At 48.8% G+C, this 21,713-nt stretch overlaps 1 protein-coding gene across 1 annotated transcript; it reads right to left on the bottom strand.

Moving 5' to 3' along the window:
- Nucleotides 1-1,446: 1,446 nt before the first annotated feature.
- LOC127193044 (interferon-induced GTP-binding protein Mx2) lies at nucleotides 1,447-21,349 on the bottom strand. The gene is made up of 13 exons (XM_051150390.1): nucleotides 21,251-21,349; nucleotides 19,280-19,472; nucleotides 18,177-18,314; nucleotides 17,430-17,584; nucleotides 17,059-17,197; nucleotides 16,381-16,579; nucleotides 11,198-11,276; nucleotides 10,706-10,828; nucleotides 10,142-10,283; nucleotides 6,819-6,977; nucleotides 5,845-5,921; nucleotides 3,007-3,255; nucleotides 1,447-1,700 (listed from the first exon to the last, which is right to left on the bottom strand). The coding sequence occupies exons 1-13, from the start codon at nucleotides 21,347-21,349 to the stop codon at nucleotides 1,470-1,472; spliced, it is 1,983 nt and encodes a 660-aa protein (XP_051006347.1). The 3' UTR covers nucleotides 1,447-1,469.
- Nucleotides 21,350-21,713: the final 364 nt, after the last annotated feature.

Below are 21,713 nucleotides of genomic sequence, written 5' to 3'. Positions count from 1 at the left end.
TCCTCTTTGAGCGTATTCTAGAACTTCCCAAAGTCAGTGGTGGTAGTTTTGGAGGTCAGAAGACATGTAGGATGGGCTCTGTTTGGGAGGGCAGAGGGTGGCTGCTCAACTCTGCCCAGCTTCCACCTGAAAGTGGGCTGTGTAGCTGCTCCACCCCAGGGAGCAGGAAGCTCTTGACTCAGTCAATTTTCTTAAAGTCTATAAAAGGGCCCATGTTTCCCAGGTCCATCATGTGTCTTGAAGACTGTCTCTGGGATTCTGTTTCTCCCCGCGCCTGCTGAAGGCATCTCCTGTCTGGGCCTAGGACTCCTGGTATTTTGGTGCTTCCATGGACCTGGGGTCAAGGCCACCATTGAGCATCTGTCCCTAGCCACTGCTGTAACCAGTACCCAATTTTCCTCTCCTTGAGGTCAAAAAGTACTATGTGTATTTGGAGCTGGGTTCTGGGAGAGTTAGTCTGAGAGTGAGGCTTGTATCCATTCACCTCCCTGTCATAGAGGGTCTGTAGCTCTCCTGCGGGGAGGGTATGGTTCCTTAGCTGACCTGGCCTCACCCTGGGTTTCTGCACTAGAACTGGGCATGCAGAGCCTCCCATAGCTTCTGTTCACACTGAGATGGCTTTGTGGTCCCTGCAGCCCAGTGCCCATGTGCACACAGAAAGCAAGTGTGCCATAGTTTCTCTTTCCACGCTTGTCTTCATTTCCTGCAGTCCCCAGGAAGCAAACTCACCTTTGTTGCCAATTCCGGAGGGGATTGGCTGTAGTGACCCATTTTTTCCCACTTGCCCTCCAATCCATGCAGTGCTCTGCAACTCTCTCCTACAATTCAAAGTGACTCAGAGACTCTGGTACCCCATATTTGACGACCTCCCCTTGGTGGGGAGCCCTGGTGGCACTCAAAGAAAGAATACGCAGGCTACCAAGCTGAGACTTGATAGCCTATGACCATAAAGTGGGGGAGGAGGGCCCCCTCAGTCATAGACCTAGGGGAGGGGAATAAGGTGAAAGCGGGAGGGAGGGAAGAGTGGGAGGATACAAGTGATGGGATAACAATTGAGTTGTAATCTGAATAAATTAATTAAAAATAAATAAATAAATGAAACAAACTGACTCAGAGAAAACTGGTTTATTAGAAATAAAGTAGGCGGCCGCCAAGGCCATGCCCCACTTGTTCATCAACACTTGCTCCTGGTTGGATGCACAAGAGCAGGGCACTGAAAAAGTAGGTGGTAAAGTGGAAATGTGCTGAGGGCGAATCCATTGTCCTGTCAGGAAAGTGGCATCATCTCTTCCTCTTCTTCCTGCGTTTGGAGAGCCTCTTCATCTTTCTCGGCTCAGAATGAGCAGACAGCTCCCCTTCACATCTGAATGCTACACCAGTACCAACCAGATCATGGGGTAAATGGTGGTGGCAGGAGCCCTTCTGTCCCTAAATCAGTGTCCAGGAGACATGGGCAAGGACGAGCCAGCTTAACCAGGGAATTTGGCCAGCCTGCGGCGAGCCTGGGACAGCCTTGCCAGTCGCTCCTTCAGGAATTTCCTCTTCTCACTGGTGTCACTGTGTTCCTTGAGGAGCCAGCTGCAGGAATCCTTGTCCTGCAGCAGCTGAAGCATGCTCTTCTGCAGCTGATCAGCAAACATCTTCAGGATGAAGTACTGGATGATCAAGGGAATGTGGCTGGAGATGCGGTTATGAGCCTCCTAGAAGGAGAGACAGAAAAGGCTCCAGGGAGAGGCACAGGAAACCTGAGCTTACCATGTCACCTGTGCGTAGTGAGATCCTGGCAGGTGCAGGCCTCCCAGCAGGGAAGCAGGGCTAGGCAGAGTCCTAATGAGCTGCCTGAAGGAAGTCAGTCTGCACCTGCTCTATCCTCCCTCCTAGCTGTCAGCCGGTTCTCCCATCCTGAGACGGTGGCTCGCTCCCTCTGTAATATGGCACGTGCAGATGGTTTCCCAAGCCTCTCTGGTTCTCATTTTCCTTCATTAGGATACAAGTATCCCATGACCAGAGCCCTCTGGAGATGGTAAAGAGATGTGTCACAAGACACCAGAGTGAGAAGGTGCCAGACAGTGATGAGCACCCGGTCACAGTTTAACACAAACCTCGAGTCTTGGCAGGACATGGACTCTGTGTTCTCTGACCAGAGGCAGCTAGGGTGTGGCCTGTCTCCAAATGGCCATGGGGAGGAGTGAGGTGCAGAGATGGGAGGCACATAGAAGGCACAGAGGCCCCAGATATCCAGGCATGGGTGCCTTGGTTGGGAATAGAGCCTTGACTAAAAGGAAGTGATGATATGTGCAGACAAACGTCCCCAATTCACACTATGACATGGAGAGACATTGAGGCCATTACACTCTGAGAAACAAGGCAGACAGGAAGGGTAAGAACTCTACTATCCCACTCATTGAGGTCCCTGGAGTTGTCTGAGTCCCAGAGACAGACAGCAAACCTGATCTCTACAGGTGTGTGGGCATAGGACCCAGGACCCACGGGCTTGCCCATATGACTAGGGTGGCTTTCAATCTGCCAGTGATTAGGACAGAGGTCTGCACACTAGAAGGTCACCATGACGTCCCCTGTGTGAACGATTCCAGGTCCCTGTGGCTCTGACTGAGGAGGACCTGCTGTCCCTCGGTTACATGATGTGTGCCCCACGACAAGTGTCAGGACCTGCCTTCCACTTGAAGAGAGCATGGCATCCCAGCACTGTGTCAAGGGCCCCTCACTCCATCCCTTGTGCTCAGGATAGGGAAGCCAAGCCTTATACAGAAGAGCACTGATATTCTGAGAGTCTAAGTCATGCAGTTGGGGTCACAGGGACCATGAAGGGCAGATGTCTGTGGCTCTTAAACACCTGTTCATCTGAGTGAATATGACCACTTCCCAGAGGGTCACCTAGAGCTGTCCTGAAGCCTCCAGGTGGACTCAAACCCTACACAGAGAGACACACAGAAACAAAGGAAACAAAAAGCCTGAAACCCAGTTCCAATGTGTTCACACAAGTACCTGGCGGTAGGCATTCAGATGCTGGAAGATCTCAGCCATGGATGAGTTCTGCAAATCCTGGGACTGAGAGGAACGGGAATTTCTGTGCTTTGCATTCTTCTCCTCCTCAGCCTCCTCCTCTCTGATCTTCTGCAAGGCTCCCCTGTAAATTTGGTCCTGGCAGAAGATGATCTGCTCCATCTGGAAGTGCAGTCGGATAGTCTTCTCTGCCTCTTTTTCTTGCTCTAATCTGATATCTTCAAGTTTGGACTGCAAGGAAAGAGAAATGCAGCCAGCAGTCATCAAGGGATGCTTAGCATGGAGTAAGAACACAGGACACTCACAGGCCCACAAGCATCTGGCACCTGGCAGAAACAAAAGCAGTCATGACCTGGGAGTGTCCCTGCACCTGCTTGCTAGGCTCATCTTTGCAGAGGTCACCTGACATGAAGGTGCAAACCAGGCCTAGTCTGAGCCAGGTGTGAGAGCGGCTTCTGCAGAATTCAGTCTTCAGAGTCAACGTGAGGGGTTTATTTTTAGAGATTAGGTTGTGTAATGTGTGTGTGTGTGTGTGTGTGTGTGTGTGTGTTGCATGTATGTGAATGCTATATTCATGCAAGGGCCTACAGAGGCCAGAAGAAGGTGCTGGATGCCCTGAAACTGGGGTTACAAATGATTGGAACCACTGGTTCCACTGGGAACTGTCCTCTAATGTCCTCTAAAGAGCAGTAAGCATTCTGAACCGCCGAGCCATCTCTACAACTCATGGATAGGTTTACAATCACTCAGGAGACTCTTCCCTGAGCGTGCGTGAGAAGGTGGCGACCCAACCTAATGTGGACAGTGATGTCCTACAGTCTGGGCTTCTGAACATCAGTATTCATCTGCTTTCTGAACAGAGCGATGCGACCAGCTGCCTCGCATCCCTACTGCGCTGTCTTCCTGGCCACTTTGGACTGTACCCCTCAAACCCTGAGCCCAAATAAACCCTTTCTAAGTCATTCTTATCAGGCATTGGTCACAAGAAAGAGAGAAGTAAGGAATACACCCAGGCGAGGGCTGGGGACCTGTGTGGACTCCCTTCTCTGCTGCAGCCACTCTCCTTGCTCTTTTAGCAGCTCTGACATCTGCAGTAAGGAGGCAGCTTCTACCAGAGAATATGCAGATAGGAGGGGCTCACTTAGGTCGGTCATCTCCTCTGGGCCTCATGTCCTGGGCTTTCCTGACAGCCACAGAGGACAGACTTCACCTAGAATGTACCCTGGAGAGACCATTGCAGGGCTCAATCTAAGTAAAGCTCAGCGCCCTGTGTATACCCAGATGCACCTCCCCATTTGCCACACCTTCCAGGGAGGCCTCATTGCTCCCATTTTGGGTACATAGGTCCACCAGACATCCCAGCTGTCACCTAGGAAGGAGGATAGTGAAACCAGTAGCCACCTGAGAGGGCCTGTCTGCCTGGGCAGCATCTGAGTTTCTTGGCCATGCCAGTCCCTGTGGAGGCAGAGGCATTTTCCTCTTTGCTGTTGCTTCCCTCTAAAGACACACAGTTTCACACTTAGCACCCTCGTTGTTAGAATCCAGCACACACTGCTACTCTGGCCCTGAGAACCCAGCAGCTCTTTGTCCCTCAGCCTCACAGAATGTCCGCTATCTCACTAAGCCAACAGGCTTCCACATGCCTGGATTTCCCACAGAGGGAAACACGTTTTTAAGATGTATCACGTATATCAAAGGATGCCCAAAGGCTCCTGATGGCTATCTGGTCATTTTCAGTAGCCTCATTCCTATACTCTCCCCCCTTTTCCTTCTGCCTGGTGGGGTTTCAGGGAGCCTGGATGCCAAAGTTCTAAAACCTTTCTCCTTCCTCAGAGACTTATTGAGAAGACACCTAAGTCTGTTCTCTGAGCTTGGCTCCTCTTCAGACTGCAGACAGGGTGTCTGTAGCCCTGGGGCCTGATTTTCCTCACAGACACTGGTATACTGTCTGTCTGTCTGTCTGTCTGCCTGTCTGTCTGTCCATGACACTAATAACTTCTAATAAAAGTCTTACTCCCCACAATTTACCTCAACGTTCCCCCTTGAGCCCCACATCTGACATCTTTCACTCAGTGTCTTCCTGAACATGGGCCTGTGAGCCTCTCTGACAACATTCATCTCTGAGTCCTCCCTCCCTTGGCCCTCCTCTCCCCGCCCTGAGTCCTCCCTCCCTTGGCCCTCCTCTCCCCGCCCTGAGTCCTCCCTCCCTTGGCCCTCCTCTCCCCGCCCTGAGTCCTCCCTCCCTTGGCCCTCCTCTCCCCGCCCTGAGTCCTCCCTCCCTTGGCCCTCCTCTCCCCGCCCTGAGTCCTCCCTCCCTTGGCCCTCCTCTCCCCGCCCTGAGTCCTCCCTCCCTTGGCCCTCCTCTCCCCGCCCTGAGTCCTCCCTCCCTTGGCCCTCCTCTCCCCGCCCTGAGTCCTCCCTCCCTTGGCCCTCCTCTCCCTGCCCTGAGTCCTCCCTCCCTTGGCCCTCCTCTCCCCGCCCTGAGTCCTCCCTCCCTTCGCCGTCCTCTCCCCGCCCTGAGTCCTCCCTCCCTTGGCCCTCCTCTCCCCGCCCTGAGTCCTCCCTCCCTTGGCCCTCCTCTCCCCGCCCTAAATTCTCCCTCCCTTCGTCCTCCTCTCCTTGCCCTGAGTGCTCCCTCCCTTCGCCCTCCTCTCCCCGCCCCCACCTTAGCCAGACAGCACCAGTAGCCTCATCAAAAGCTTCATGCTGGAGCTTAAGCCTTTTCCAAGCCACCACAGAAAAGGAGAAATAAGTCTCAACCGAAACACTGATTATCTACTGTCCAATTCACTATGCTTTAAAAAGAACACACGGTTTTACCTTGGTAGTTCTGTAGAGGTTAAAAAACTCCTGAAAATTGTTTTCAGAAACACTGGAAAAGGCGACTCGTACCATTTCTGATTGAAGAGAGAATAAACAGTTTAGCATGGTAAGGGGTAAGATGTATTCACTCTACCTAATGCAAAACCAGGGCAGGGGTGAGGGGTGTGGGCGCTCTCCTGTTCTCTCCCTCCTTCACTCTTCCTGCCCAAAGAGGAGGAAACGTATACACTGCCTTCTGGAGAAATATATGTATTACTAGAAAAGTGTGGTTATCATCCTGCATGAAGGACTCTGGCTGTGCTCTTTACAGGCCCTAAGGGCCAAGGATGTCACATGACCCTGCCCTCTGACAGAAAATCCCTGGACCCACAGGATCAGAATGGATCGAGTTCAATTCTGAGTCCAACACAGTGGCATCTGGAGCACAGAAAACCTGCCCCCTCCCTAGAACCAACCCAAGGCCAGCTCTGAGGTGCAGCACTGCCTTTGTCTCCATCCCAGAAATAAAGTGGCTGAGAACAAGAGCATTCCTCTGTGACCCCCAGTAGAGCACTCAGCAGTGACCCTATGCAGCACTGCTCAGTGACCATGCATAGCACTCGCTAGTGACCCTATGCAGCACTGCTCAGTGACCATGCACAGCACTCACCAGTGACCCTATGCAGCACTGCTCAGTGACCATGCACAGCACTCAGCAGTGACCTTGTGCAGCACTGCTCAGTGACCATGCATAGCACTCGCCAGTGACCCTATGCAGCACTGCTCTGTGACCATGCATAGCACTCGCCAGTGACCCTATGCAGCACTGCTCAGTGACCATGCACAGCACTCACCAGTGACCTTGTGCAGCACTGCTCAGTGACCATGCACAGCACTCACCAGTGACCCTATGCAGCACTGCTCAGTGACCATGCACAGCACTCACCAGTGACCCTGTGCAGCACTGCTCAGTGACCATGCACAGCACTCACCAGTGACCCTGTGCAGCATCTCTATCGCTGGCTCCTCCAGGGCTTTGATCTGCTTTCTTATAATGTTCTCAAACGTCTTGTAGTTCACAAACCCTGGCAGCTCTCGGCCACGATACTGCTTTTCAAATGTGTAGACTTCATTGTATAAAGTATCATAACCTACAACAGGCAGTGACAGTGGGTTGATTTATAAAGCACCTTGCAGATTTTTCTAAACAAACCCATTCTGATCTCTCTGAAATTACCATAATAAAGCGAAGCCAATAAATGTCTACAAATTGAAAAATACTCACAGTTACACAGAAGAATGCAACCTCATTGACACTCCCCTCAGTTGAGACAAAAGGACAAAAGGCCTCACAGAGCCAGAGACCTTGGCAGAATGCATCAGGTGGGAAGCAGAGGAAGACATGGCCTCAAAAAGTCCTAGAGTGTGCTGGTCTATGAGCCCAGGTGGATTTCCACCAAAGAAGAAGGGTCAGAGCACATGGCTCATAGGCCCTGTGGCCCCTAGACAGCATCAAGAGCTGGGTGGGAGAAGAGCCCCCATCAGCAATGTGTGACAGGGCACATAGGCACCTGGATGTCCCCAGTGTGGTTGGACCCCCTGGTCATGAGTCAAAACACTTAGTCCCTCTCCGCTGTCCTGGAAGTGGGCAGCAGACTCAGATGGGCCCCGCTTTCTCTGTGATGACCTGGCTGCTTTTGTTGTTGTTTAATCATTTTATGTGTATGCATGTTTTCCTTGTGGGTATGTCTGCACAGTTTGCATACAGCGCCTGTACAGGCTAGAGCAGAGTGTCTGGTCTCCTGGGATTGGAGTTGCAGATTGATGTGTGAGTCACCATGTGGGTGATGAGGATCAAGCCTAGATCCTCTGGAAAAACAGCCAGTGCTCTTAGCCACTGAGCCATCCATTGCTGCAGCCTCCAAAGAATGTTTTTAATTAAAAAAAAAAGCTTAACTCACTAAACAAGACTTCAGTATAGCCAGAGAGTTGTAAGTCAAGCTCTACAGTCTAATCCTTGGTTCCTGACTCCTGGGACCACTCCTCTCAGCAGCAGGCGGTGCCTCCCTTTCTCCCCTCTCCAGTGCTGCAGCTGGTGCTCGGCCTTCTGTCTGTTGCACCCCTGTGTACATTCTGTGTGTTTCTGACATGGAATTACAGGACACAGGGCCCTGTGACATGGTTTCCACTCACGTTTCTGTCATTAAGGCTGACTGTGTACTGTTTGTCTCCACTCCTTCTGTGCCTTTCAGTGGGTTAAAATACTCCACTGAATGATGCTAAGGACTGAATTGCCTCCCTTAAAATCCTTGTGCTGTGGTCCTAACCACCCAGCACCTCAGGGTGGGACTATTAGCAGATGCAGTTTTTAATGAATTTACTGAGTATAAAGGAGTCTGTTAGGGTGATCTCCAGTCAACTGCATCTTGTGCCCTTCCAGGGATGGACAGGACAAAAACACCCTGAGTAGAAGACTTGTGAAGACATGGGAGAAGATGTCAGGTTCAAGGCAAAAGGACTTGTTTGTTGTCTATTTCCTGTAGACCTCTTTCCATTTCCTCCTGGGGGTGGAGGAGGACAGGGTGTGTTCACCTCTCCCAGGGGTCACTGCTGTGATCCACAGAGACGGCACCATGGCACATTCCCCATCAATGCACCAGGGCTTGCTTTTTGCTGCCTCTTCTCCAGCACTTGCCAGTGTCTGTCTTTCTGGTTCTAATTTCCCTCGTGGTTGGGACAGGAATTATCCCTGTGTTTTCACTGGCCTCTCTGATGGCTATTGCTCACGCAATTTTCAAATGTTTTATTAGTCATTTGTATGCCTCCTTTTTGGAATGTCTCTTACGGTCCCTTCCCCTCTTCTAATTGGATCCTGTTCTCCTATCTTGGAGTTGTAATGTTGCTTCATGTTCTGTTCTTTAGGCTCTCCTCTCTCAGATATAGTGGCAGACACGTCTGAGCTTTTGGAAGGGGACAGTAGCTCTTCCAAGGAGTGAGGACACACTGCAGAGCCTACAGTGGTCAGCCTCAGCTGCCTGGACTTAGTAGTGGTGAGCACAGCAGAAACGGTGGGCACAGCGGGGACATGGAGAGTCACATCTTTAAATAGTGTCAAATTAGTCTCTCTATGAAGGCACATTTCACGCAATCTGACCACCTGCCACACTGTCCTCTGGGGTGAAAAGTTTTCCATGTGTGGCCTGTAGGAGATAGAACTAACTCTATGGCTTCCTTTAGTCCATTCAAGGAAGGCAAAGTCTCTTGGAATCTCTCCCCACCCTCCGCCATGGTAAGCACTGATAAGTGATCAATGAATAGATTTATACATTTTCACTGCTTCAGATTCTGAAGATATGAAGATGGAGAGGTGGGATCTGCAGAGGTGGATTGCTTCACGTACTTGTGTAATCTCCTCATTGCCACAATGAAGCACATTAAGATGCCCTAGGCTGAAGGGCCTGGCTGGGCACCAATTCCATCCAAGAATAAAACTTTCCACTTTAGAGGGAGGCTCCTTAAGGCACAAGATGTTAGAAAGGAGGTAAAACCAACCAACCAACCAACAAACAGGATAATCCTAAGGGAGGTAAGGAACATCCTGGAAAGCTCCTTAACCTCAGGAAGTAAACAACTCGGTAACCTTAGGAGGCCCCTGAAATCACTATCACTTAAGTTGGGCTGCCTGGAAGAAGCAAAGACAAGTCAAGCTGCCTGACACAGCTAGGCACAGACTAGTTTAACCACCCAGAAAGGACACTCTCCAACCCATTAAGCTGTCTGCAGACTGTGCAATGTGCTCCAGATTTCATGGGACATCACCCATGCTGGGCTGGGCTTTGTGGATACAGCTGTTTTTGAATCATTTCTGTGCCTGTGATCACACATACTCCTGTAAGTGAACCCAATAAAACTCTTTGGTTCACCATGCCAGGCATCGGTAGTCTACACACTTTGGTTTGTTGTCAGTTCCCTAGCTGACGTCTTATCCAAGTTCACAAGGGGAACTTCATTTCTAGTGTACTGGCATTGAAAGGTGAGCCATTAAGAGGTGACCAGGACATGATAGCCCCATCCTCATAGAGCGATGAGTGTCCTCAGCACAGAGGCCAGAGGGATCTGGTTCTCGTCTTTCTCACATGAGGGTCAGGCTATGTGATGGACTCTTGGGAGCAGAAATGGAGCCCTCTCCAGATGCCTCATTTCTGGAGCATTGACTTGGGACTTATTAGATCTGTGAGTGTTGGACTACCATTGTCTGTAGCAGTGAAGAGGAAGACTGTTGGGAATGGCAACACGGATTGAACAAGACACTCACCTTGTTGGAAATTCTTTTGGATGTTCTTACTCCACAACAAGAACTCTTTCCGGAGTTTGTTGAATAGGCGGCATTGTCCCTCAGCCACATTCTCTTCCCCTTGTACTACAGCATTTATGTCTTGGTTGAAAGCGTTGATTTTCTGTCAAGGAAAAAATCATCAATATGAGCAGAGATCTTTCAAGCTGGGGGTCAAGGTAATGAAAGGACATGTGTGTCCTGAAGGTGAGAGAGCCACCTCGTCCTCATGGGCCCATCAGTCAGTATGGAGAAGGGGCTTTTGCAGCTGGAAATACCTCCCTTTCTCCTTTCCCTTTGGGATCATCAGGGAGAACTCCTCTCTCAGTGTGGATGAAAGAAAAAGGTCCCCCCAGCTCCACACTGCATCAGCCATGGCCTCTGTCCTGACTCTGTTTTAACACTAGTGGGGAGATGCAGCCCCATCAGCTTGGGAGCCTGAGATCTGGAGTGCACCAGAGATCCCTGCGTAGAGGGATGCCCTCGTCATCATGCCGGGCACCATGGTCAATGCTCATATCGCTCAGGAAGATGGGCAATGCTCACTTCTATCAGGAAGATGGTCTTCCCAGTCTCATCTTCTGGTATGTCTGTGCCGTACTTCTGCAGCTCGTCACTTGTACTCTGGTAACACTTCTTTATTTGGTTTTCTAACAAAGGCAGAGTTTTCTGAAAGGTAAAGACATGAATGAGACATGAAAATATAGACTGGAATGCAAAGGAGTCCCCAAGCCTACTCCACAAGGTCACCACGGCACGTGGTGGGTAACAGTCTGAAATCCTGAGATGATTCTCCCAGGTGGAGAACTAAGGAGGTTTGAGGTGCAGACTCCACCAGGTCAGGGAAAAGTGAACATGGCTTCTATCTGAAGAGCCCGTCTTGAACTCAAGCTCATGATCAAGTCTGGAATGAGGAGCTCACAGCCGTGTCACCCAGAACCTAAGGGTCACAGCAGCTGGAACCAGCACACAGCCTCCTAATGTCAGAGTCACCAACTCCCAAACACAACTCCCAAACACACAGCCGCCCAGGCTTACACAGATGTGTGAGATGAGCTCCGTGGTCAGTCTCTCTGCCAGGCAGGGCACTGTGGCCTTCCCATCCTCCAGAAGAATTCTGAGGAAACAGGAGAGTAACAGGGTCCCATCACACCAGGGCAGAAAACAAGTTTGAAGCCTGCTCTGGGGAGGTCAGGGTCAGTTTGGGTACTGTCAGTGAGTGGGTAGGTGGAGGTTGAATACATGGGGTACTGAGAGATACTGTAGTGTGTGGGTACCTTGAGGTTGGATGCATGGGGTATTCAGAGATACTGTCAGTGCGTGGGTACCTTGAGGTTGGATGCATGGGGTACTGAGAGATGAGTTTGTAGAATGATGCAGAGGAAACAGCTCGGATAGTTCCATAATGGGCCGCCATGATTCCCTCAGCCCATGTAACAGAGTAAAATCTGCTCTCCAAAATCATGTGTACACAACTACAGGTATGTTATCACTCACACACACACATCATGTCATGTGTGATACACATGAATACATACACACACACAGACACAGACACACACACGTGCATGTACTCCCCAACAAGTATACCACACATCTTTCTATATGTGAAATGTGAGTAAACACACACACACTTACATATGATGGAGTAACTTACACAGATGGTGTGTTCCTGTATTTTCTATTTTTTTTTTCTTTTGTATTTTCTATTTTTAAATGCTGTGCAGTGCCAAGTGCTGTCAGGACATAAGGTATGGAGATTTCTATAGCCCACCATAACTGTTTTCTACATGTAAATATTTCACACCAAAAAGATGACTCTTTAACATTACCATTCTAAAAACCAAGCTGTTGTCAGGGAGGTCACAGCCCTAATCTAGCCAAAGAACAACACCATATGCACAGGGCATAATCCTGCTGCTGGTTGGTTCAGAGTGAGTAACTGGGGATCTCTAGCACTATGCTAGTAGCTTTTTCTGTATGAGAAAGGAGTGTGGTTTTTGATGAATAATCAGCTGGAGCCGGGTCACAGGGAGGTCAGGAGCAGGCAGGGAGGTAGAGGCACAGGATAGAGACACAGTGACAGGAAAGGGGGGTTGAGTCCAGATGGCTAGCTGAGGGACCGCCCCAGAAAACAGGCTAATGGCTGTGTACTATGCAGATATCTGTGTCTTTATTATTAAACTCCAAACAGGAGGCCCTAAAGCACTGCAATGTATATGTATAATACATATTAGTATACACACCCTTCCATGTAGGCCACACATATGAATACATACACACACAAACATGCATAATACACAGGAATATAAACAATACATACAGATTCGGGTTTTATACAAGTTTACTAACATGCATTTGCGTGTGTGGGATGAACACGTGAAGTGGGGAGACACGCCCTAGTGCAAGAAAGGGTTTAAGCCATGAACTCTTAGAAGCATGAAGCTATGCTATTCAGTGCTACCAAACTCTGCGTTCACACAGTACCGTGTAATGCCTCAGGATATAAGACACCAGGGAATTAGAACTCTTCCTGCTTGTGACAGCTTTCTCTCACTGGGGGTCCAGTTTCTATACTGGTCAATTCATTTAAACAGACAAACAAGCAAACAAACAAACTGTGGTAAAATAGAAACAATGGAAACTTGTTTTCTTTGGGGCTTTTGAAACAGGGTCTCTCTCTACATAGCCCTGGCTGTCTTGGAACTCACTATGTAGACTAAGCTGCCCTCTAGCTCATAGAGATCCATCTGCCTCTGCCTCTTAAGTGATGGGATTAAACGATTGCACACAATGGAAACTTTGAAAAGCCAGAAGAGCCTGGAAAGATGCATTTCAGGTTCTGAGAGAGCACAACTGTTTACTCAGACTATTATACCCAGCAAAGGGAACTATTAAAATTGATGGAGAAATAAAAATTTCCATGATAAAACCAGATTTAAGGAATTTATGGCTGCTAATCCAGCTTTACAGTGGATCCTGCAAGAAATACTGTGATCTGAAGAGAAGGATAAATATACCCAAGAACTTATGGGGAATAAACAGGCAACGTCACAGTAGTCTCTCAAAAGCACTCAAAGAACATCATAAAACCAACAACAAAGCCAGGCGTGGTGGTACACAGATCCCTGTGAGTTCATGGGCAGCCCAGTCTACATTGTCAATTCCAGGACAGCCAGAGCTACAGAGTGAGACCCTTTCTCAAAATACAAAAAGAAAAACAAACAAAGTCAGTGACAGGAATTAACACGCACCCATCAACAATAACTCTGAAAATTAAGTCTCCGTTCCCCAATAAAGACAGACTAGGATTTTGGATCTGAAAACATAATCTCCTCTCTTGCTGCCTTCAGAAAACACAGCTTACTCAGAATGATGGAAATGACCTCAGGATAAGGTAGAAAAGCAATTGGCCTAAGATGCAAGGAGGTTAGATCTTTGACTATCTGATAAAGCAGACTTCAACCGAAAGCTGATTAAAGAGATAAGGAGGGGCATTTTATATTTACCAAAGGAATGATCTACCAAGGGGATACTGCAATCTTCAACATCTAGATACCAAAAACAAGCCTACCAATTTCATTTCAAAATTCTATTAAATGTAAAACCACAGATTGAATAATACACTAATAGTGAGAGACTTCAATCTGCAATGTGCATGAATAGACAGGTTGTATGAATGAGAGTTAAGCAAAGAAACATGACACTTAAATGGTGTCAGAAATCAAATGCAGATCTGCCTGATGATGCACTCCTGAGGAGACAGAGGCAGGCAGATCTCTTGAGTCAGAGGCCAGCTTGGTTGACATAGTGAATTCCATAATAGCAAAGGGACTTATCTAGACAGAGAGAGGGAGAGACTGAGAGAGGAAGGGAGAGACAGAGAGAGAGAGAGAGAGAGAGAGAGAGAGAGAGAGAGAGAGAGAAGAAATACACATATACACAGGGAATACACACATATACATTGCTCTCAGTGGCCAATGGAACTTTCTCCAAAAGTATCACCTATTAGAACACCAATCAAGTGTCAACAAACACAGGGAAATTTAAATAGCATCCCACATTCCATTTGACACAACAGAGTGAAGCCGTGTATCAACAGCAAAAATAACGACTGACAACACAGAGGCGCAAGGACACTATTCAGCACGCTACTGAATAAGGGTTGCATTAGGAACAAATGTGGAAATTTAAAAATTTCAAGAATGTTCTGGGTGGTGGTGGTACATGTCTTTAGTTTCAGCACTTGGAAGCCAGAGATAGGGAGAGTTCAAGGCCAGCCTGGTCCATAAAGTTTCAGGATATTCAAGCTTACAAAGAGAAACCATGTCTTGCAATTTCAAAATAAGTAAATAAAGGAATGAATAAATAAATAAATAAAATTAAATCTAAGAGTTGAATGAAAATGAAAACATAACACATAACAATCTACAAGATGGAGTGAAGGCAGTCCTTACAGGAGTATTTACAGCATAATAGCATCTAAAATATCACAAGTTAATAACTTCCTGATGCACCTGAAAGCCATGGAACCAGGAGCAAAGAGCACTCCACACAGAAGATTGGAAGAGAGAATCAAAAATCAGTAAAAATAAAACTGAAAAAAAAAAAAAAAGCTACAACGAATCAATAAAATGAGCAGTTCATTATTTGAAAAAAATAAACAAGATTGACAAATCCATGGCTTGCTCATTTATTTATTTATTTATTTTTGGCTATTTGAACAGGGTTTCTCTTTGTAGCTTTGGGTGTCCTAGAATCACTTTGTAGAGCAGGCTGGCCTCTAACTCACAGAGATCTGCCTGCCTCTGCCTCCCAAGTGCTGGAATTACAGGCTTGCACTATCGCACCCAGTTCTCCTTGGCCTAATCAACCAAGAGAAAGAGAGTTAGAGGACCCAAATTAATAAGATCAGAAATGAAGAGAGCCATTGCCACAGACTCAGGTGGCATGCAGGAACCGGTTAAGGATATACTGACTTTAAACACTATACTCCCTGAAACTGCAAAGCCTAAAAGCATGGACGAAATCTCAGATGCACACAACATAGCAAATTTAAGATTAGATGAAATAAACAGTTTAGACAGATCCCTAACTAGTAATGAGACTGACACAGTAATAACTCTACCAGGACTAGATGGATTCACTGTAGAATTCTACCAGACATTCAAGAAATCACATTGTTAAAAAAAAAAAAAAAAAGAAATCCAGCACTGTTAAATTTTTCTATGAAAAAGAAAGAAAAGACTAGCTTCCAAACTGTTCTTTATGGAGCCAGTATGACCATGATACACAAACCAGATAAAACAAAACAAAAAGAGAAAATTACAGATCACTCTCATGGATGAAGAAATATACAAAAGTTCTCAATAAAATACTGTCAGGGAAATTTAAACTCATAGAAAAAATACCATTCATCACATTCATTCCAGAGATGTAGGGACGCGTCAACATATGTAAATCACTTCGTATTATCCGTCACACAGAGAACTAAAAGACAAATCCCACAATTGTTTCATTAGACAAAGAAAAGGCCTTTGACAAAAATCCAAAATTCTTTCCTTTACCAAAGTCATGAAGAAGCTGGGGATGGAGATGGCATACCTCAATCTAATAAAAACTATATACAAGAAACCTACAACCAACATTGTACTAAGTGGAGGAAAACCAAACCGTTCCCATTAAGATTAGGACAGCCTTTTCTTTTCAACGAGAATGCTCCTGCAGTAGGAAGTTCAAAGGGTTTTGGTGAGATTTTCAGCCATCAGCAGCAGGTGCATTTGGAAGCTCAGCTCTTCTTCTCACCGTGTCTACTGCCATAATGCATCAAAAAGGGACCCGGCATAGTTTTCTGTAGACATTGAACAGTTGTCCTTGCCATGGGTGCTAAGCTGACACCTAACATGGCTGAGTGCTGCTTTTATGACATGTCAAAGACACGGTCACGTTCTGAGTCTCCTACTTTTCCTCTGCTCCTACTCTAATTGTGACTCTGGTCCCTATGCACATTTAACTGTAGCACTTTGGCAGGTCCTTTCCTCTTTTCCACTGCTTCCTACTCTTTGAGGGCTACTGTGTGCATTCTGCATTCCTTCAGGAACGGTCTACAGTGGTTCCCAGGATGGAGTTGTCCCCAGGTTCTTGCACAAACACCCCTCATGCCACCTCTGCTCTTGATCAGCAGTTCTCACTGCACGGGACAGACAGCACAGTGGAGGTACCTGAAGTGCGGGTGTTCGCTGAAGAAGGCTTGCTCCTTCTGCAAGGCCTCAGCTAGGCTCAGCTTCTCCTGGATGTCCTGCTGGCCCCTGCACTTGACTATCATGTAGCCCTTCTTCAGGTGGCACACCAGGTTCCGCACCACATCAATGACCTTGTCTTCAGTACCTCTGTCCACCAGATCGGGCTTGGTCAAGATCCCTGAAGGACAGATGTTGAAATCAGAGGACACACACTGCCACCAAGATAGCAGGAAGAAGTGCGGCTCTCACTGGCCACCATCAACCCATCCTTGACTAAGGCACACAGGGTCGATGCAAAACCCATGCAAGACGGAACCCCCCCCCACCCCACACACACACATGTGCAGGGGCTCTTGTGAGAACTGTGGAGCCGCTCTATGAGCTGCAGACTCCTCCCCAGCATCTCTCCACGGCCACCACCCAGGGAGACACGGATGTTCATCCTTTCACTCGTGTGGCCCTTACCATGGCCCCTAAGCTAGTGAATCTCAGCACATATGGCTTCCTCCTCATGTTTGCTCACCTTGACTCCTCATACCCTTTCTACCAGAGAGACAAGATGAGGGGGCCCTATTCCCTCAGTGGGATCCTGAATGTGCACTGAGATTGATCCACTTGATCCAGGGAATGTGTCCCACTGGTACCCACTCTTCTCACCTATGGTTCTGTCCCCCTCAGGGTCCACCTCCTGAGCCATGCTCAGCGCCTCCGTGGTGGCAATGTCCACATTGCTGGGGACCACCACAAGGTTGATGGTCTCCTGTTTTTGGATGTAAGTCTTGATGAGTCTCTTGATCTGTAAGAAATGAGATAGTGACTCTTAAATATGGAGACAGGATCAAGAGTGAGATGGTCCAGAGCATCCATTTGCTTCAGGCCCTGGCTTCCATGGACTGCACACGTCTCTAGTGGATTGTTGGCATCCAGTCTCACTCTCGCCTCCGCAAGATCTCTCTTACACACAACCCGGGATATACTCCAGTGCCCCAGCAGCTCAGTGCATGTCAGAGCAGACTCTAGAGTCTCACCTGGCGTCCTATGTCTGCAGGCTGGTTGCCTACAGCCACCCTGGTAATCCCAGGCAGATCGATCAGAGTCAGGTCTGGAACATGCGGGGAGCTGATATCCAGGCTAATGAGCTTATCACTGATACCCAGCCCTACCCCAGCATTGAAGAACTGACCTGGAAAGGAGGAGAGAGACAGCTGGTCAAGCTTGGCGAGGTGGGATAGTAAGGCTAGAAGGCAGGTGAAAGGGATCTTACTCCAGAGAACTCTGGGAAAGCCTTGGCTATGCAGTGACCACACAGGCTCCTGTAGGGAAAAGATGGGTTGGTCCTCGTCTGGTCATATTTTGAGCGTCTAGACTCTTTGGAGGTGGAAGGACACTAGAGGAAGAGGAGCACTGGAGCAGCTCCATATGTCCTATTTCTGGCCCCTTCCTGTGACATTTGCTTCCTGTCTGTTATTACTTCTCTCTGTCACAATAATGGTCTTCCCAGGGTCATAGGGAAAGGTGACCATGGACAAAACCCTCTGAATCAGAGAGAGGAAGTAAGTCCTCCTGTAAACCCTTCTGAGAGAACCTGTGCCACAGCTGCGGAATAGGAAGGCAAAGCCTCTTCTGTCCAGTGGTTCTGGGTGACAGCAGGTTTGAAAGGGTTTCATTTTCTGTGTTGGAGCAAGGTCCTGACAGAATGACTCAGCACTTTTCCCCTGACTCTAGGTGCAGAGGTGACAGGCAGTCAGACAGTAAGGGACAAACAGGACACTGACCTTTGTTGATGGCCTCTTCTACCTGTGAGGGATCAGAGAGCTCCACTTCAATGTCCTCATAGCTGACCTTGCCTCGCCACTCCTTTCCCTCATCCAGTTTCTTCAGTTTCAGTACCAGAGGGCATCTGGTGACAATACCTGTGAGGGGACATCCATGTTAACCCAGTGCTCTGCTGCACACAGCCCGTATGCTGCACACCTTAGGCTAAAGGTGCTCACACCTGCACACACTCATCTGCAGAAACACTGGGAATGGAAACACCTAACCTCACTACTCTGACACTCCGTGTCCAGAGTGATCTCAGGCCTTTCTTCTGGGAACAGGAACCTAGGGCATGTTTATGCATTGGCGGTAAAGCTACCAACTAGTTCAGTCTGGCAGCTAAGGAACCTTGAGGAGAATTCCTCCTACTCTGGACCCTCAGCTCCATGGGGAGCTTGGAGGAAACTTTAACCTATCACACATCTTCTTCTAGCCCCTACACATCCTGGTCACTGTGTCCCTCAGGCCACTTCATCATGCCCCTGTCATGATCTCCTTCCCACTCCTGCCTTGTCCGTGGCATTTTCCTGGGTCCCTGAACCACGTTGGCTTTGACCTCTTCCTGAATACTCAATGACTGCCTCAGCCATAGTGCTTAAATGGCAACACTAGCCTGAACCCCAGCCTCCTCTCTGAAGGGAGCAGTCACCTCAAGGGAAGGGGCTAGGGACTTGACCACTGAGACAGAGCTTTTGCAAACTGCACCTTTCAAGTCACCCTGAAGATGTACAGTGGGAAAGTGCGATAGACTGAAAGCTGCCCCACGCCAGCACATATGCTCAGCACCAACACCTGCAGTCACTGTTGGATACAGAGTCTGAAAGGAGTAATTTAGGCCCATGGAGGGCGTGGCTGGATCCCTAACCCTGAGATTGGGTTAGAATTGTGAGAGGAGGCAGAAACTGCAAGATTGCATAGAAGAAAGCCAAGGAGGAAGACCTCAGGAGAAGCTACACCTTGGTCTTCATCTTGCTGTGTACCCAGACCTGGGCGGGGTCTGTTTCTATCTTTGAAGTCCCAGGTCCACAGCCTAGCAAGGCAATAAGCACTGAGCTCTCACCACTGCCTCTGGGGAGGGCCACTCCCGACAGTGCTTCCAGCACAGAGCTCTTCCCTGAGCTCTGGTCTCCGATGACAGCTATGGCAGGCAGGGCCAGGTCCTGCTCCACTCCCAGGGCCCGCAGGGAGTCGATGAGGTCGATGCAGGGCCGCACCTTCTCCTCGTACTGCCTGCTGAGGCTGTTCAGAGACTCCTAGATGAGGGTGAGGCAAGAGAGAGGTTGTGCTCCACAGGAAATGCTCCAGCAAAGCCCATACACACACACACACACACACACACACACACACACACACACACACACACACACACACACACATACATACACACACACACAGACACACACACATAGACACACACACATACATACACACACACATACACACACACATAACACACACACAGACACACACACACACACACACACACATACACACACACACATACACACACACACACACACACACACACACACACACACACACACACACACACACATTTCTTCAAAGGCTTCCTGTGGGCTTACTCACCCGTGTCCCTGGACCAGAGCCTTGCTTAGTCTCCTCCCTGTTTGGCAAGTTTTTCTCATCACTAATTCCAGTCCCTGGAACTCATCTTCCCCAGTGCTTCAGACTCCACGCTTTTAACCTTTAACCCTCCCTTTAACCACAGCCTCTGGTTCACTGTGACTTGATTGGGTAGCTTGCAGGTGTCAGCCTGGGCCAATCTCTGCTTACTGCCTCTTGAGATCCAGGGCCTGCCTCCTGAATGGCAACCATAACCCAAACACTGAAGAAAGTCAGCAGACATCAGGTGCAGGACACACACTGTGCATCTTTACTAAGGGCTTCTAGCCTTACAAAGGCCTCTCCAGCCAAACTTGGACAGGAACTCAGTCCCTACCTGCTTAGAAGTTGTGCTGAGGGGCCATAGATAGCCTGTCTCCTGGACAGAAAAGGCTAGCTGCTCCCAAAGCATGTGGGTGTGAATGCCTATGAGTTTAGATATGAAACACTGCCCAAGGACCTTCACGCGAATGTTTGGTCCCATACCCAGCTGGTTGCTCGTGGGAGGTGGTGGGGTTGGATTAATGGGGGGCTACTGGGAGGGTAGAGATCACTGGCCCCATGGCCTTGAAAGGAACTTAGAGCCCAGCCCTTCCACCTCTCTTTTCTCTCCCAGCCATTAGGCATCAGCACTGTAGAACAATGGCACCCAGTGGGCATGGGTTGTCACCTCTGACACTGTGGTGTGTAGGGAACTAGGCCACAGCAACAAAAAGCTGACTGATGTGTTGGTCTGAGTTCCTTCTGTCCCCTCACTTCAGGATTATAGCCTGGCAGGAAGGACACACACAGAGATTCGGGACATGGAGAGACAGTAAGTGGCCCTTCTCATTGCCTGTGACGTTTGACACTGTTATTAATACTGATTTTAAAAGTGTTAAGCTTTACAAAGACAGGCAGCCCAATGTCTCAAATAGGGAAGGACAACACAGTCCTTAGTAACAATTCGGCTGCACTGAGGATCCCAGCGTGGGGATGGAAACCCACTGCTGGAGGGAGGGAGACTCTCCCAGGGTCAGATAGTGACAGGGTCAGACTAGGACCACACTGACAGGACTCCTACCAGAGACCTGGTTTGGTTCTCAGCAGCATCAGCTCCCAACTCTATGAAAAGAGACACCAAGTGGCTCCTTCCAGGAGGGAATCTCAGTGAGTCCTAACAGGGCTGTATGGGCAGGGACAGCAGAACACCGCTCAGGGTGTGCCAGTCCCCAATGATAGCACCTTTCCAGACCAAGATGGCATCTCAAACACATTCAGTGAAGGATCGGGGGAAGGGGGGCACTGATCTCATCTTGGCCCAAGCAAAGTAAACAGTAGAAACGCATGTGCATCCTGCCTGAGGTAGGTCACCATCTCCAGGCCTGTATGAGGTAAAGCAGCAGCCCTCAGATGGACATGGCCATACCTGGTTTCTCTCTTCTGCGCCAATCTCTCCATTGGGCAGCGGGTCACTGGTTGAGGTGACTGAAGCTGGGTGCCTGCTTTCTTCTGTGCTAAGAACCATTGTCTATATCTTCTTCCAACTGGGCAACCTATTGGAGATGAGGACTGGGAAGATTGTGGGCAGATACATTTCTCTGACATCCTCTGTCAGCCTTTCCCTCATGGCACCAAATGCAGGCACCTGCCTGCACTCCAAATCCTGCCCCTGGGTCACCTGGCTTCCTTCCACCTTCACAGGAGGCCTCCGTCTGCTTTCCATGGCCTCCTGGCCCCACAGCTGGGGATCTGGCACTTCTTATCTAAGCCTTAGCTCCAGACTCCAGAGGCCTTGGAACTCCACCCTCTCTTGCTGCCTTCCAGAAGAGATACTGCCGTTTATGGAGCTGTTGTAGAGTGGCCCTAGATTCAGCTGAGGGAGACCTACT

The sequence above is a fragment of the Acomys russatus genome, chromosome 8 (assembly GCF_903995435.1).
Source record: "Acomys russatus chromosome 8, mAcoRus1.1, whole genome shotgun sequence".
Classification (NCBI taxonomy): domain Eukaryota; kingdom Metazoa; phylum Chordata; class Mammalia; order Rodentia; family Muridae; genus Acomys; species Acomys russatus.
The sequence above is the reverse complement of the archived record's forward strand: the minus strand, read 5'-3'. Positions and strand labels throughout refer to the sequence as shown.